Source organism: Canis lupus, chromosome 7, assembly GCF_011100685.1.
Source record: "Canis lupus familiaris isolate Mischka breed German Shepherd chromosome 7, alternate assembly UU_Cfam_GSD_1.0, whole genome shotgun sequence".
Taxonomy (NCBI): Eukaryota; Metazoa; Chordata; class Mammalia; order Carnivora; family Canidae; genus Canis; species Canis lupus.
The window spans coordinates 5,579,402-5,595,460 of record NC_049228.1 but is presented as its reverse complement, the minus strand read 5'-3'; the positions used below and the strand labels follow the sequence as shown (position 1 = coordinate 5,595,460).

The following is a 16,059-nucleotide window of genomic DNA, read 5'->3' as shown; positions in this document are numbered from 1 at the left end:
ACCAATACTGACTGGTACCCACTCACCACACTGGGAACGCGGGGCCAGCTGCGGACGTTCTCACCCTTGGTTCTGAAACAATCATGAGATGCTGAAAAATTGTCAAAGCATTTCATCTTTATTTTTTAAAAAACACCCCCCACCCCAAAACAAAACAAAAAACCCACTGACTCATCCATGCCAAACTATACTTTCCAGAGGAAGCGTGTCAGCAGATTCAAATGAACAATGATAGAGTCCCATGATACCAAAATGATTCAAACCTGATGCTTTAGAGGCTGACACCCTGAGCTGAAACAGTCATGGGTCACCATCTGCCCTGATTCGGGGCCCTTCGTTCTTTTTAGCTTTTTTTGTGCGGTGGCAGAGGAGGTGAGACTCTTTCTAGCCAACAGGCAGCCAGGCAGGCTTCTCCCGTTATAGAAAAATTATGACAGTCTAGGCACGACTTAGCGGTTGGTGAGCTATATTAAGAATCGTATTCTCTCCTTCAAAGTCTAGACGATGTATTTGTAGCTCTGGCTTATCTCAGGGGTTATGGATCTCGGGGACCAGAGCTTTCAGTCCTTACATGGATGGGTTCACTGTGACTCTTAAAACCTTGCCTCACTGAAATTAGTGGGCATAATTTAACAGACACTTGGAAAGGATTGCCCGAATCCCATTATGGTTGAAGGCCAGATATGGAAGTTAAATTCTTTTAAATTCCTGGGCTTTAGGAAGTACAGGTTGAAGATGAAAGTGGGACATGTTGAACTGAGGATGTTAAAAATACTACTTAAAACTGGAAGGCTGATGCTGGCAGAGAACAACTCTTGCCCGATGTGCCGGTCCCTTGTCTTGTCTCGTCTCTCTCCTTATTTGGAAGACTCCAGGTTGTTCCTAGCACGGATGCTGCGGTTGCTCTACGTACAGGAAGTTACAGTGCTCTACAGACCAGTTATCTCCAACACGACTGAAGACCTGGAGGAACACATGCGCGGTCCACCTGGTTCAAAGGTTAGGGACTTATCCTTAGTTCTCAAGAGCAGAAAAGAGCGTACAGAGGCAGCTCAGAACGATCATGGTCGCTTTTCCACCTTCCATGCTGAGGACATCAAACAACAGATGCCTGAGAAATAATTAAAAGTTTTCCACGGCTCACTAAAGCAGTAGGAGTATTCTGTGAGGAAAACTCAGAAGCATTTTATCAGCTGCTCCCTAAAATTTAGCATTTAACTTTAATTATGCCTACTTAGGAATTAGGGAAAACAGAAAGTGTTTCAAGGCGACCAGCTGCTACAGATTCAAACTGTCTCACAGTTGAACTTCTTATTTAGTCCTTTGTTCTGTTGTTTTTTGATCATGCAATAAACCCCCCTCTCAACAGATTAGGGGTCAAAAAAATTAGAGTATGATGACACTAGCCAGTTAACCCGTCTGTCGCAAACCCTCTTAAAACACCTAGGGCTCAGGGAGCCTGGGAAGCTCAGTGGGTTAAGTGGCAGACTCTTGATTTCAGGTCAGGATCTCAGGGTTGTGAGATCGAGCCCCGCGTCCGGCTCCAACTTGGGTGTGCAGCCTGTTTAAGATTCCCTCTGTCCCTCTGCCCCCTCCCTTTCTAAAAACAACAAAAAACAAACCCACATCCAAAACCAACCCCCTCCCCCCAAAAAAAAAACACCTCACCTAGGACTAAAGCATGCTACTATAGCCCTAAACCAATGTCTTGGGGCAAGAGCCAGGCTAGACCCTCTCCTCTTTCAGAGTCCCTGCAGGCTGGAAGCAGAGTCTTTAAGTCATAGTTAAGCTTATGGCTGCATTTTTCATGATCATCAAGGTGTCAAGTACCAGACCAAAAGGAGGTGTCCTCACGTAACCCTTCTCCGAGTCCCCTTTTTCAAAAAGAAGAAATTAGAGACTGGAGGTAGTGTGGGCCAGTTTAAAAGAAGACAGGAGTTGAGCACGTTCCTGGTACACGGAGGGAAACGAACCTCCATCAGCTGCACATGAATAGCATTACAATCGGTTAATTTAGAGCACCATGAAGACACGGGCCTGCCCATTTGAAGCTTACATTCCAGTAAAGGAGAAACCACGATAGCATGTGATGAACAGATGAATCACTGTGAAGACAGAAGGTAGGAGAGGGCCGGATACAAGGCGCAGGTAGGTATGAGCTGATCAGCCAATTGCCCATTGAAAGAAAAAAAAATGACTTCAGGAACGGAAACAAAAATTCCTACCCAACTCTTTTCACGGTGTCAATAGCAATTTGGAAACTCAGTTGATTCAGTCAATTTAAAAATCAGTAGTCAACCAACTTGACCTGTTTAATTGAAATGACCAGAAGAACAAGAACGTCTAAAGAACAATTCGGTAAGTGTCAGTTAGCCTCAATCTCTGCACTACCTCTTCCAATTTAGTCACTGCCTGCTATGGGGCAGGGATCCAAGTGAAAATTCCACGGTGGCTGATAAAAGCGGGCACTGGGTAACAACCTCTAAAAATGACAACTTGCCCCTAAACTTGAAACCCTAAACCTCCCCAGCTCCGTCTGGCACAGCCATCATGTTTTAAAGCAGCCCACCCTCCCCAACTTGACACGGCGACAGAAGACAGGCGTGCCAGCTTGGGTGACTCTGCTCTGTGTCACTCCCTAGGCTGCCAAACTTAGGCAGAAACACATCCATCCACCTTCCCAGAGCTTTCTAGAATTTGTCTCTGGTGTCACGGGTTGTCTATGGCCCGTCACTGGGCCTGGTTTCAGAAGCCTAGGTCCACTCAAGGCGCAGAAACAGACCCCCTGCCAACCTCATGCATAGGTTCCCTCCTCTCCCGCCTCAGCACACGCTGACCTAGGAGACCACTCACTAAAAACACAAACATCGAATCCCGGCACGGCAGATGTGTTTGGGGCAGCAGTCTTTTTTAACAGTTTGCCTTCCACACTGATAGCAATGGGCAAAACAACCTCAACACATGCTCTGGCAAGATAACCAGGGGCTTCTTATGCAACGTCACCATCAGGCAGAGAGCTCAGCAGGAGGTGTGTTCTCTCGCCTTCTGGAAACCAAGAGTGAAGGGAGTGATTCAAGTTTTAAATAGTGCAGTTGCACAGTCACCAGAAGCACCAGGACATCCCCAGTTTCAAGAGGCCGAGGCCTCGATGTGAACTCCTGCTGGGGGCTCAGGCCACGCTCCGTGGACACCGGTTCATGCTCCATATTCAGAGCCTGGGCCGTGGCAATCGGGGCCCGGGGTAAGGCCGGAGTTCCTTCAATCGTGCGCCCAGGGCCTTTCTCTTCTTTTGGTTGTTTCCTGGGGATCTTAAGGTCTTCCCACCTTGTGGAGCTCGCAGAGACTCAACTCGACAGGAAAAAAGGAACTGGGTCCCCCTGAGATGGTGCTGCAGGAAGCAACGGTCTCCCTTAGAGGGCGCAGGGAGGCCTGCTTGCAGGTGCCCCCCGGGGGGCGGGGGGCAGAAGCAGAGGGCAAGACAGCAGTAGGGGCGGCTTGGTTCCTGTATCTTCCCCACGCTTCCAAGGAGGAAGTTCAGCTAGCAGTTAGCTTTACCGCCAGCCCTCACTGTTTGAATCTTGACGGAGAAAAAGGAAGGAGGCTCAAGGGATGGAAAAGGAAGTGGACGACTACTGGTGTCTGGATTTTCTTAGAACTGAAGTTCACTCGGAATCTCAGGAATAGTCTTGGGCTTAAAGGGACAGTGGGGAAGACTGAGGCACTTGGAGGAGCCAGGGCCGGGGGGGCGAGGAGGGCCTGTGTTTAGGTTTATCCGATAGTGAGGCTTTCATAAGGAAGAAGTCCATGGAAATGCAGTGAGGAGGCTGGTCCCCAGGGTTCCGAGATTCGGGATTCAGAACTGCAGTTTGCAAGCTGCTTTGTGTTCCCTGCAGAGAGGGGTGGGGCGGGGTGGTAAAGGACACACAGGGCTTAGTTTTAAAACCAGCGCTTGGTAAAGTGGCAGGACATCTGTAAAATGCTTTCCCCAGGAAACAAATCAGAAGCAAAATAATCATAAAAGTCATAAAGTTAACACAGCACACATTACAGGATTGAGAGAAAGAGAATGAGTCACCGAGAAGCAGTGATACCACTTCTTTAAGTGACTAAGAGCTTCCAGAACCTTCCCCTGCCCCATATTCTGCTGAGCCCTTTTCCCTGGAATGAGCTCATGGAATGGCCTGCTTGGGCAAGAAGGCTACTGGCTCCAGCTCTCATCCCGAACGAAGCAGGGCCGTGTCCCAAACTACCCCTCTGGAACAGACGTGGAGGGAGACGAGAAGTGACGAGTGCTCAGGATAGACTCCTCGGGTACCCTATATCTTGAGAGAAAGGGACTTAAAGCAGTGGGAGCATAAGGTGATGTACATCTGACGACAATAACGAAGATGCACTGACCTATAAAACGTCATTTAATGTACATTCCAGGATGGCCAACACAGGCTGGTTAGGTAATTAGCCCTTGGAGAGTTCTGTTACAGTCATATAAAAATGTTTTGCCTTGTTAAAAAAAAGAAATCTAGTGTAACAAAAACATATCCACCAATGGGCTTGTATTTTCTCCCCATGTTCAGGTTTGCAGGATAATTAAAAATACATACATATACATCTCTGAGCACAGCACTGTCCGTTAGCTAATGAGTTTTGGCAGTACACTGCACAGAGGTATACCACCGTTGGTTTCTGACATTAAATTAGCTTTGAGCTTATTGGCTATTCCGACAACTGGAGGCAGCTTGGAACCCAGTCCCTGGAAAGCATTTGCAGGATTTACCACCCGTTTGCCTGACACCTTTTCAATGGTAAGAGGTCTGGGCACAGACTTACTAATCCAAGGGTGTCTTAATGCTTGAGCTGGGGTCAAACGGGCAGAGGGGTCCCAGTGAAGACACCTTTTCAGAAACTCTATAAACAAGTAGTCATCACATCCCTTCAGTGCTGTCACCCAGTCTTTGCTACCTGGAGGGCCCCGCTTTTTACCCCTACGTGAGCGACCCCCCACAAGCACAACTCTCCCATCTGCCTGAGTAGTCACAGAACAGTAGCGAGGTAGGCCCTTAGAGTTAATGAAGTACTTGGCACGTTTGGATTGTTCCAGAAGTTTTGGTGGTGGCATCCCTAGCAGCTCCATCATACAGGCCAACTGGTCCCCTTCATCCTCTCCCGGGAAGAGAGGCTGTCCTGTTAAAAGTTCTGCAAGGATGCAGCCAAAACTCCATATGTCTATAGGTGTGCTGTAGCGGCTTCCTAGGATGATCTCCGGAGCTCTGTAGAACCGAGACTGGATATACGTGTAAAGCTTCTGGTATTCGAAGCAGCTGGACCCAAAGTCAATGACCTTGGTCGCGCTGCGCCCATGGTGTTTCAGGAGAATGTTTTCTGGCTTCAGGTCACAGTGAATGATCTTATTTTTGTGGAGAGCATCCAAGGATTGCAAGATGGATTGAGCAAACTTGCGAACTAACTGGACGCTAAAACCCTGAAACTTGTTTTTTTTAATTAGCTCGTAAAGGTCTATGCTCAGCAACTCGAAGGCCATGCAAACATGGTTCCGGAATGTGAAACTTTCCAGCATGTGGATGACGTTCATGCTACCGGTTTTGTCCTGCTTTTTAAGATGCTCCAAGATCCGGATCTCCTCAGCGGCTTGACGATGGAAGCGCTTTTCATTGCGCACCATCTTTAGGGCCACATACTGTCGAAGTTTGTGATCGTAGACCCGGGCCACCTGCCCAAAACTCCCCTTGCCAATAATCTTCAGCACCTCATATCGATAAGCTAGATGGTCGCGAGGTACGTGAATATAGGCCCCATCTGCATCATCATACCCCCCGTTATTGGGACCACCGATCACTCCATGTCTTTTTTTGGCATTTGGGCCCACAAAGTAGATTTCTGGATAATTGATGATTTCCAGCTTCTCATATGCGGTGAGGTGGTGTTTATATTGCTTCAGGGCTTGCTCTGGAGTCAGTGGCACCACTTTGGATGATTTGGCTGAATTGCTGGGTTTTACTGCATTCAAGCTATCTGAACTTTTACCCTGAGAGACGGTAGGAGAGCATTTTTCAGAGTCGTTGATGCCATCTGACTGAAGAGTATCGGATCTTCTGGTGCTAAATTCTTGAAACAGCTGTTCCACTTTCACCTCACCTCCATTCAGGAAGCGCTGAGTGTGATCTCTTGTTAACTGCTCAGCAGTGATCTATGGAAAGGAAAAATGAATGTGATGGTAAAGCCACTAAAAACAGTGGAAGGATAAAAGAATCCTTCCCCTGCCTGAACGACAACAAAACCGTCCAGTCACGTTAGGTTACAATGACCCAAAAGTGAGATAAGAAAAGCAGGAGTCTCTAGAGATTTGTGTTATATTCATCTTCAGGCCTGCCCAACACCGCCCGCCCCCAAGTATCATGCCCACTTCAACCCTCAATTTATGCCTTGCTTTGTTCAAGAGAGGATGGTCTTCTTCCCAAACCCTAAATGTGCTAGGTTCCTTCTAATAGGTATGTCTTTCTGCTGAGAATCTTTTTACCTGATCCCCTCTAATCCTACAGTATTTCAAGGCCCAATTCCAGTCCCCCACTTCCATCTAGAACTACTCCAAGCCCGTGCTGATTAACCTCTGCAGCTTTTCACACCTGTACCATGTAATCTGGCACTTGATTACATACATACTGCCTCTTATTTACTGTTTCAAGTACCTTCCCAATTTTTAAGGGCATATATCAGAATGAAAATATACATATTAAAGTGTTCTGTTAAAAAAGAGAGAGACAGAAGAAGTGTTCCATAAACGATAAAGCATCATTAAGGGACAGAAACAGGATCTGAACCCAGGTCTCCTGTCAGTCCAGCACCCTTCTCATGAACACAACTTGGCACCAGGTTCTCCTAGTACTTGTACTATTCTTTACTAGGGCTGAATGATGGCTATGGCCTGGAATCAAGCAAGAGTTCATTATCTAGTCCCAGGTCCCCTCCCTGCTGCCCCCAAATGACTGAATGCTTCTGGCTCAGCTCACTGAATCGTAAGAGTTCTAAGCCAGAGGGAACTCCGAAGGTCCACTGGGACAATTCTTTGCGTATCTGATGAGTAAGAGTGAGGATCCAAGGACCCAGGGGATGGGGCGGGAGAGGTTCTTGTAAAACTCTCCTGAGGAAATAGGGAGTCTCTCTCCTGTGTCTCTCACCCACACCTATCACCCACTCTTCCTCAGCAAGAGCCTGCGTGATAAAGGCATACTACTCTTTTTACTTGAGTTTGCTTAACATTCTCCTTCAAGAAACAGTAACTCACTGAAGAATGTTCTACTCATTCTTCTGAGATGAAATACAATTCTTTGAAATTAGATGGAGAAAAAGAAAAGCAAAAAAGAGAATTACAAAAAATTATACATATACACTAAGAAAAAATCAAGAAGATTCAAGATTCAAGAAAATCAAAAACCAAGAAGATTCTTTTCTTATTACCTGTGGAAAGGTAATGATCCAAAGTGGCCGAATCTTTAAAAGGTAGAATTTTGATATAACCTAAGAAAACAGCACAAGCCTATTGCCTAAAGAACAATATAAAAAAAGGATAAAATATAAATAGCAGCAAAAAAATGACGAAAAATTTTAGTGTTGGCAAATTTTACACACAACTGTAGTCATAAAAGCAGGACATTTGTTCCTGCCGGCTGCTCCTTTCATGTCATTTAATCAATTCTAACATTTATGGAGTCCTGTAGTTATAGAAACAGGGTACTACGCGGTTGCACACACAAGTGACGCGGCCAGTACGACTGTAGCCACACTTTGCAAGAAGTGTTTAAGAGCTGACATATGGTCCGAGAAAAAAATCTCTCTGATGCCAAAACAGAGAACTACCACTGGTCAAGAAAATAAAACAGGCCTGCAGACAACAAATACCTTGCTAAGATGTAAATATAATGCAACATTTTTCTTCACAGAAATTAAGTCAAATGACTATCCCTGTATTTAGGACTGAAAAAAACAGAAGAGGGTCCCATTCATCTATCCATCCAGCCACGTGAGGGTCACAGGGACCCCAACTGTTCACTATTAAGAGTGCTAAAGATAAAACCCCAGGTGTTCTCAAGAAATACAATCCAGGAGAAGACAGGTTAGGCTGAACGAGGGAATTTTAATTCTTTAATTAAATTTAATTCATAATTCATTGTTTGGTTTTAGATAGATTTACATAATAAAAGCGAAACTCTGCAGGCATCTCAGTTTCCCTTCACGTTTTTACTACCTAATGTCAATACATCTACATATTTACAGGGTGTTGGAGTCAAGTGCTGAAGAAAAGATATGTCAAATGGTTTGGGTTGGAGTCCTGCCTATCCTGCTTAAAAGCTGTAAGGTCCCTGGACAGGTCCCTTGACCTTTCGCCCAGTTTATTAGCCTTAGTTTCTTTATTTATAAAATGTGGATAATAATACCTCCTTGTAGGAGGCTGTGTGAACCAAATTATAATTAATAATATATGTGAAAGACCTTTACAAGTTATAAAACATTTTATAAACACTGGCTAATAATTAGGCAAAATTTTCAACATATTAAAGTTGAAACTCCTGTACGCCCTCTTTCCCTTCAGTTTCTCTCTTCTCTCCGTAGGCCCTCCTCCTCTATCTCCAGTCTCCCTCCACCAGACATCTGGCACTAGATATGTCTCCTGCAGTATGCCGGCCCCCACACTAGGCCTTCCTTTAGGACGCATGGAAATACCTCACCCACTTTCCCTCCAACATAAAACCTGCTTGTGACTTGCTATACAATTGAAGGTGTCACCTCTTCAAGATATTGGAACTTTAATGCAAAATGACTCTAGGAACCTCCAATCATGAGTGACAAGCTGGAAGGAAAAGGGTTTGTGGTCCAGGATCCATCCCTGTTTTTTTTTTTTTTCTTTCTTTCTTTTTTCCACCTACTCTGCCTACATGTAAGGCTGTGCTGGCTCTGGACGTCTTCATTTCTGTTTGTGATAAAGAGAGGGTCTCAGGCACAGAACATTCATAAGGACGGATATAAAACAGACCTTTAATTTTCACATCAACAATAAAATTAAGGATGTCATTTGGATTTCCTGACTGATGGTTTCTCCTTAAAGTGAGCCTAAATCTCCCTCCCTAAATAATGAGTCTCATTTTGCCCTCGGGAACTACATAGAAGTGGCCAAATGTCATGTAAACGTCCTTCAGATACCTAAGTGCAGCTGTCCTGCCCCCACCATTCTTCTCTGGGCTCATCATTACATTCCATCCTCTACCTCACATGGCTTGTGTCATGTTGCTTACTATCCTATTCACACTGTTGACTGTGTTGACACAGGCTGCACTTCACGTCTCTCTTGAAGTGTGGCCCCCCAGAACAGAACACCATGCTTCAGGTACAGTCCACTATGGATTATCAAGCTTTGAATCCCCAATGAATCTGAAGAATTCCAGGAAGGAATTTTTCCACACAGGGAGGGGTTCTCCTCTTAGGTTTCTTTCCTTTCCTGTAAATAACTCATATACTGGCCTGAATCAATTATGTATCAAGACGGTTGTGCTATAAATAAAATCTTCCTTCCATTGTTCTAGGGGAATCTACAATTTGCATGCATGTTAAAGTATAATAGTTATAAAATACCATATGTTTGTAGTCTGTAGTTAGAATCACAATAACTGAGCAATACAACTGACCGACTATATCAATTATTTTCTTCATTATGTAATTATACCACATGGACAGATAATGTCATATTAATCATGTTTTATTTAAGAATGCATCACATACACTGTTAATTTGGAGAGCTCTTGACATTTCAAATAGAATCTTCAACTATGTTAATCAAGTCTTGAAGGTCTTGTTGAGAAATTCTGAGAGGCACTATCCTTCTCATCCAGAATATGAAACACTACATACTCTTTTCCCTAGCTCTTGACCCTAAATCTGCAACACTAAGCTTAGCCCAATAAGAGTCTATAAGCAGACGATTTATAGTATACAATGAGAACCTAAGAACATCTTGAATAAACAATGAAGCTTAAAGGCTTTGTGAGTGAAAAGAGTAATAGGGTCTGGGGATGGAATTGTGTCATAATGAACTATAAATGTCAACAAGAGCTCAGAGCCTTTTTTCAGCAAAGTTTGCAAAGACACCATTAGGCTAGAATGGAAAATCCTAGGTTTCCCCAAAACTGTTATTCTGTGCGTTATACAGTAAGAAATTCATTGTGATCCTGAAATATACAATGTAATTGAACTACTGGGAGATGATTAGCATGGGCTAACTCTAAATTAAAGTTAAAGTGAACTTTTAAGTCACATGTTAATGTGCCAGCCCAATTGCAAAAAGTTTCCCACAGAGACATGCTAATTGGCAGCCAGTAACCAAGAAAACTGATAGTCAACCAGAGGAGTATGTGGTTCTGGAGCTCTTAGAGGTTTTTCACATATTAAAGAAATAGGCTTGCTGAGAATGGAAAGGAAACTTACTGTACTCCAGAGAACAGGTTAAAAATAGGGTGACCAGCCTTCCAAATATATTTAGCCAATACTTTGTAATATTATTAGCCTCAGAACTAGTGAAAAGATTGATTTTAATAGCAAAAGCAGACAAAAAGCTGGAGAGAGCTATGAAAAATACAAGTAACTTTTTTTTGGAATATAGAAACAATTTGAGGTCTTGAATGCAGAAATGTGAAGGAGAAATTACAAATTAGCATATTCAATTATTCAATTTGTTCATTAGGTGGTATCTGCAGCAAATGTTAAAGTCACAGGACAGCTTCTCCCTGTCATGGAACTCGTCCAAAGCCTGTTCTCCCCACTACTCTTGTGTATGCTGAGGGAATATAAATTAATCTTTTTTATTACCTTAAGTAGAACAGTGTCAAAAGCTCAATGTCTGCAAGCTCCAGAATGATTAAATGCATCAAAAGCCAAACTGTACCGCTCAAGTTTTATTTTCTGATCTATAAAGTGATTCTCTGTAGCATACTAATAAGCTAGGACTGCATTTCTATCTAGCAGGGAGAAAAAATTTGCATATCTACGAATTCAGGGGTATCTTCTGTTCCTGGTTTTGTTAAAATGAGCCTTCATAACATGCTGTCTATGTCATTCTAAAACAAAATAAATATTCCCTAGATAAAATGCCACATATTTACCCCCGTGATTGAAAGAAGTAAGGCTCCAAACCAAAATCATTCTGTAAAGCTAAACTTGGACTACGGCAACTGTTATTTCAAAGTCAAGAGAAACCAAAAGGAAACAAAAGAGTCTGGGTTGCCAGCGAGATGTTGTAACTGTACCTTGGGCATTAAGTAGCACTTCCTTCTTTCCAAGGCAACTAGAGAGCAAAGAACTACTTCATTTACTTACATTTAGTCTTCTGGGTAGAGGCAGTTCAGAAGGATTGCAGAGTACATTTGAACAGGGTGGGCATTTGGTTTCATCTATCATCATGAAGGTATCATAGACACCATCCCCCAATCTAGTTGAAAGGGTTACAGATAAAATCCATCAGTAACTTAAGCATATAAGCTTGTATATTCAAAACATTCAGTCTTTATTGCTTCACATCTGCCACAAATAACACAAATAAAGGTCTACACTGCATTTTGGCATCAAATACAAACAACGCGGGTATTTGGCAAAAGAATAGAGGAAACCTAACTTTTCTTTTTCTAAAAAGGAAAGCATTTCTAGGTTTTTATTTTGAAATAGAACAAGTCTTACTCTGTGAATGTTGCTAAAAAACAGGGACTATCGGGGTACCTGGCTGGCTCAGTTGGCAGAGCATGCGACTCTTGATCTTGCAGTTGTGGGTTCGAGCCCTATGCTGGGTGTAGAGATTACTAAAAAATAAAATATTTTTTTTAATTAAAAATAAAATAAAAATAGGGACTATCAAAAGGATCTCCTTTAAATTACTACCTGAAAATAAAGGCTAATTTGAATCTGAAGCCTGAAACCTAATCAAAACAGGGGAAAAAAAGAGAGAGAGAGAAAAAGGGGGAGGTAACTGCATTTTACAAGTCAGAGTCTTGGATTCTAATCTCAGCTCTACCACTAGCTGTACTACCTCCTTCTCTGTGCTTGTTTTCCACATGTTAAAACGGGAATAGTGCCAGGCTACATGCAGGAAAGGTCTTAGGGCTGTCTTCTTTTTATTATTTACTTACCTACTTAACACCTACCTAACTTGTAGAAACGTACAGCTGAATAAATACTACACCAAATACTAAAGGGATTCTCTACATTACAAAATGTACTGAATTTCACTTCTTTACCCACTTCATTTTCTGGGGGGTGGGGAAAGCTAAATGCTGAAGGACCAGGGACCACCTCTCTGTTCTTTAGCGCTGTGCCTCCACCACAAACGAGGGACAGGATTTCTTTAATCCACCAGAGGGTCCTATCCCAAATATTGTACTTCATCTACCACTAAGAACATGAATTTCCCAGTCATATACATAAGCCTTTCATTGTATCATCTTTCCATAATACATACAAATACAACGGTGGTGGTGACCGGATTGCCGGGGTGGGGAGAATTTTTAAAAATCTTTTAAAACATGCTGAACTATCTATTTCAGTTTTTAAGATTTCAATACTTAATGTTGCCTTTAGAAACCGTTTTTGTTAAAAACTGGTTCTAGGGCCTTCTTCATCGACGTCTTCTAGAAACTCAAAAGAATTTTAAAAAGCCCACTAATAAATAAATAAATAAATAGCCCACTAAGATATTTTTGGACTAGAGATAAGAGGAGATAAAAGAGAAATATGATCTTTTTGGACTATTCTTATTAAAAACTAGCTCACATCCTGATAGAAATTATTTGCATCTTTCACGAAAACTGCTTCTCTCTCTAAAAAAAAAAAAGAAAGAGAAAAGAAAACTGCTTCTCTGACAACCAAAAATTCTGCATGTGACCGACTCTTGGCCAACAGCACGGTTGTAATAAATGAAATGGGACAGGCGTCCACATTCATAGAGGAAAAAGACACTGAAGACCTGCAAGTAATCCTATAAATAGGCAGAGGAAATTACCCAAAGGAAGTCTGCATGCAAATGAAGCGGGGAGGGGAGGGGAGGGGAGGGGGGGGTGGGGGTGGTGGGGGTGGTGGTCCCTGGTCTCCTTTTAGGGGTAAAATACAATGCAAGGTGGAGCATCTCTCTCTATGGGATCCCCAGAGAGCCCGACTCGCAGGACCCTGCACCTGCACATCCCAAGGCGGACCGCACCCCTCGCGGAGACACCCCAAGAGTTCAGCCCTCGGGCAGCTGCTCCCAGAGCAACAGGGCTCCCGCGAAGGTCCCGCTGCCCGCCCGCCCGCCCGGACCGCGCCCCGCTCCGCCCCGGCTGCTCCCGACCGCGGGGGGCCGCGGGGGGCCGGGGGGGGGGGCGGCCGCCGGGTCCCCCGGGAGGGGTCGGAGCCCTGCCCCCGGCCGTCCCCGAGGGGCCCCGCAGCCTCCGCCCGGGCCTCGCCCGTTACCCCGCGGCGGCGCCGTTACCTCCGCTGCTGGGGCGGGAGCCCGGCTCCGGGCGGCCCCGCATCCTTCCGCCCGGGCCCGCGAGCCGTGCCGCCCATCCGCGAGCTCGGGAGCCCCGGGGGGGAGGGGCGGCGGTTGGAGGCCCCGGCGTGCACGGCCCACCTGCGCGGGCGGCGGCCTCCGGGGGGACCGGCGGGCGGACACTGCGGACCCGCGCGCCTCCGCTCGCGACTCGCCCGGCGGGGAGCGCCGACCGCGGCGGCAGGGGAGGGCGGGGGCGGGGCAGCGCGCGGTCGCCTAGCAACGGCGGCACGCCCCGGGGAACGCCTCGACGCAGCTGCGCCGGGACGCACGGGGCGGGGCCGGGGGCGGGGGGCGGGGGGCGGGGCCGGGGTCCCCGGGGCGGGCCGAGCACGTGCGGAAGCAGCGCCTGCCCCCCGGTTTCTGCTCCGCGGTGCTCGCGCCCCTCCCGGCCCGCCGCCCTTCGGCGCGTTGGCGCCTGCACTTCGGAAGCCTCCCTGGACTATGCATTTAATAATAAAAAATAAGTGCGATTCCCTCGAGGCTTTCCCACGGCGGGGGGGGCTCCCCACCCCCACCCCCCGCCGGAGGGTAATGGAAGCAATAAGAAGGCGGGACGCGGGAATGGTAGACTCACGTAGGGCCACTGTCCCGGCGCTTAGGAGCAGGGTGCTATTTATTTAATCGGCGGCCGGTCTGTGACGTGCCCTTCTTTGCAGACAGAGCGGGATGCAGCATTTAAGCTGATCATGGGGCAGCCCGGGGGGCTCAGCGCTCTAGCGCCGCCTTCAGCCCAGGGCGTGACCCTGGAGACCAGAGTTCGAGTCCCACGTCGGGCTCCTGCAGGGCGCCTGCTTCTCCCTCTGCCTGTGTCTCTGCCGCGCTCTCTCTCTCTCTCTCTCTCTCTCTCTCTCTCTCTCTCCCCCCCTCTCTGTGTGTGTCTGTCATGAATAAATAAAATCTTAAAAAAAAATAAGCTGACGTCGGTCTGGCTCCCCCGTGGGTGAGGGGCGGGCGCAAAGAGCCATTTCACGGATGAGTAAACTGAGGCCCGCGGAGCCGAGCTGCAGCGAGCGCAGCCCCCAGCCTTCCTTCGGCAGCACCAGCCCCCACCCCCCACCCCCGGAAAGCTCTTCCTGTGTGTGCTTTATTTTATCTTAGTTTCCACCCCCCTCCCCGGGAATATTTGGGGGATTTGTTTCTTCCTTTTTCTGAAAAGCGAGGAAACCTCAGTAACCCGAATGTTAGGCGGATTTCGAGCGTTGGAGCGAACGTGAGAAGGAAGGAGGTTAACGCCGAAGAACCAAGTGTGGTTTCCTTGAGCGAGCGCCGCGTCTCTAACTGGATTTCCGACACCTGCGAAGTCGGGGCCCCCAGGCCTCGGGGAGAGGGACCAGCGCTCTCTGGGTGCCGAGCAGGGGCGCCGCTGGTGGGGCGCGGGGACTCCTGGCCCCAAACCCGCACAGCACAGTCCGTACATCCGAGAATTTCCATCCGAGGCTCATGTCCGGGTGACCAAAAGTCGTATTCCCTGTTCTCAAGCCTCCAAGCCAAAATGTCCTCAAGGATCCAAAGGCTTTTCACTTGATAAATTAAGAATGTATCACTTGGGGGGAACTGTATTCTCTTTGACCAATGTTGCTTTAAATTCTCGATGGTAGAAATAAAACTTCTTCCAATGCTTAAAGTTATTCTAATTTTATGCATAAGCTCTTGTGGGGTTTTTGACCCTCCCTGCTGCACCCCCAGCAATCCTGCTGTCCTGCGGGTTTGTGTTAGGGCCCCTCTGCAAGCTTTTGTTTGAAGAGAGGGTTCCATGGCAACAAAAAAGTTTAGAGGAGATTGCTCCTGACTTCCCTTCCAGCTCTGTTTGCAAAACCCTACTAAATAATCTCCCTGTTCTCAATACTTAGGTGGACACCCTAGACCACTTCCCTGCCCTGAACATTGGAATGGGACTTGCTCCCACAAGTTTTCTTGCCTCATCCTGAATCACTGCTCTGAGAGGACCCCGTCTCCGGTTTCAGGTTTCAGACATACCTCCGGGAGCCAACCTGAAGCATTCCTCCTTCCCTTCCTGCTCCCGAGGTGGGAAACAGAAGCTTCTTTGATCTTTAGCCTGTTGTTCCCATGGCCAAGGAAGGAAGGATTTCTTGGAGGTGCTGGGGCTTCATGGATCTCTGACCTGAGTGCTCTAAATACTTAATATTTCTTCAAAGAGCCCCTGCTTCATAACAGTCTGGCTGGGTTCAGCATCGGGCTGGGTTAAAGTCCAGTGAAGGATCTAGCAGGAGCTTCCACACCCTCTCTGAGAGGTGTCTTGTGGCCTTTCGAGCGGTTGGAGCGGCTCCCACATGATTCATGTCCTTTTTTCCCCTCCAAAGCCCCACTCAAATGTAGTTCAAAATAGCCATTATCTTTCTCCACATAGCTAAAGCCAGATTTAGCCAACGTGGATTAGCCAAATATAAGATGCCCGCCTGACCTTTGAAGCCAGTTCTGATATATCCGCAACATCAGGAAACTTTAACAAATAAACAAAT

General features: G+C 46.3%; 1 protein-coding gene across 4 annotated transcripts; it reads right to left on the bottom strand.

The window, feature by feature from the left end:
• Positions 1 to 2,887: 2,887 nt before the first annotated feature.
• On the bottom strand, positions 2,888 to 13,668 carry DYRK3 (dual specificity tyrosine phosphorylation regulated kinase 3). Of its 4 annotated transcripts, none has more exons than XM_038541987.1 (3): positions 13,517 to 13,668; positions 11,380 to 11,491; positions 2,888 to 6,205 (listed from the first exon to the last, which is right to left on the bottom strand). In XM_038541987.1, exons 1-3 carry the CDS (start codon positions 13,591 to 13,593, stop codon positions 4,631 to 4,633), a joined length of 1,764 nt encoding a protein of 587 aa, XP_038397915.1. In that variant the 5' UTR covers positions 13,594 to 13,668; the 3' UTR covers positions 2,888 to 4,630. The 4 variants fall into 4 exon arrangements, with proteins under 4 accessions (XP_038397915.1, XP_038397916.1, XP_038397917.1 ...); XM_038541988.1 differs by lacking the exon at positions 13,517 to 13,668 and adding an exon at positions 13,222 to 13,393; XM_038541989.1 differs by lacking the exon at positions 13,517 to 13,668 and adding an exon at positions 11,737 to 11,855.
• Between the last annotated feature and the right edge of the window lie 2,391 nt (positions 13,669 to 16,059).

What these genes read in the sequence shown, in the direction of transcription:
- DYRK3 (XM_038541987.1), bottom strand. Translation starts at nt 13,593, where the DNA reads ATGGGCGGCACGGCTCGCGGGCCCGGGCGGAAGGATGCGGGGCCGCCC. An exon ending in CTCCCGCCCCAGCAGCGGAG is followed by an intron (nt 11,492 to 13,516) that starts GTAACGGCGCCG and finishes CCTTTCAACTAG; the next exon opens with ATTGGGGGATGGTGTCTATG. An exon ending in CTCTACCCAGAAGACTAAAT is followed by an intron (nt 6,206 to 11,379) that starts GTAAGTAAATGA and finishes TCCTTTCCATAG; the next exon opens with ATCACTGCTGAGCAGTTAAC.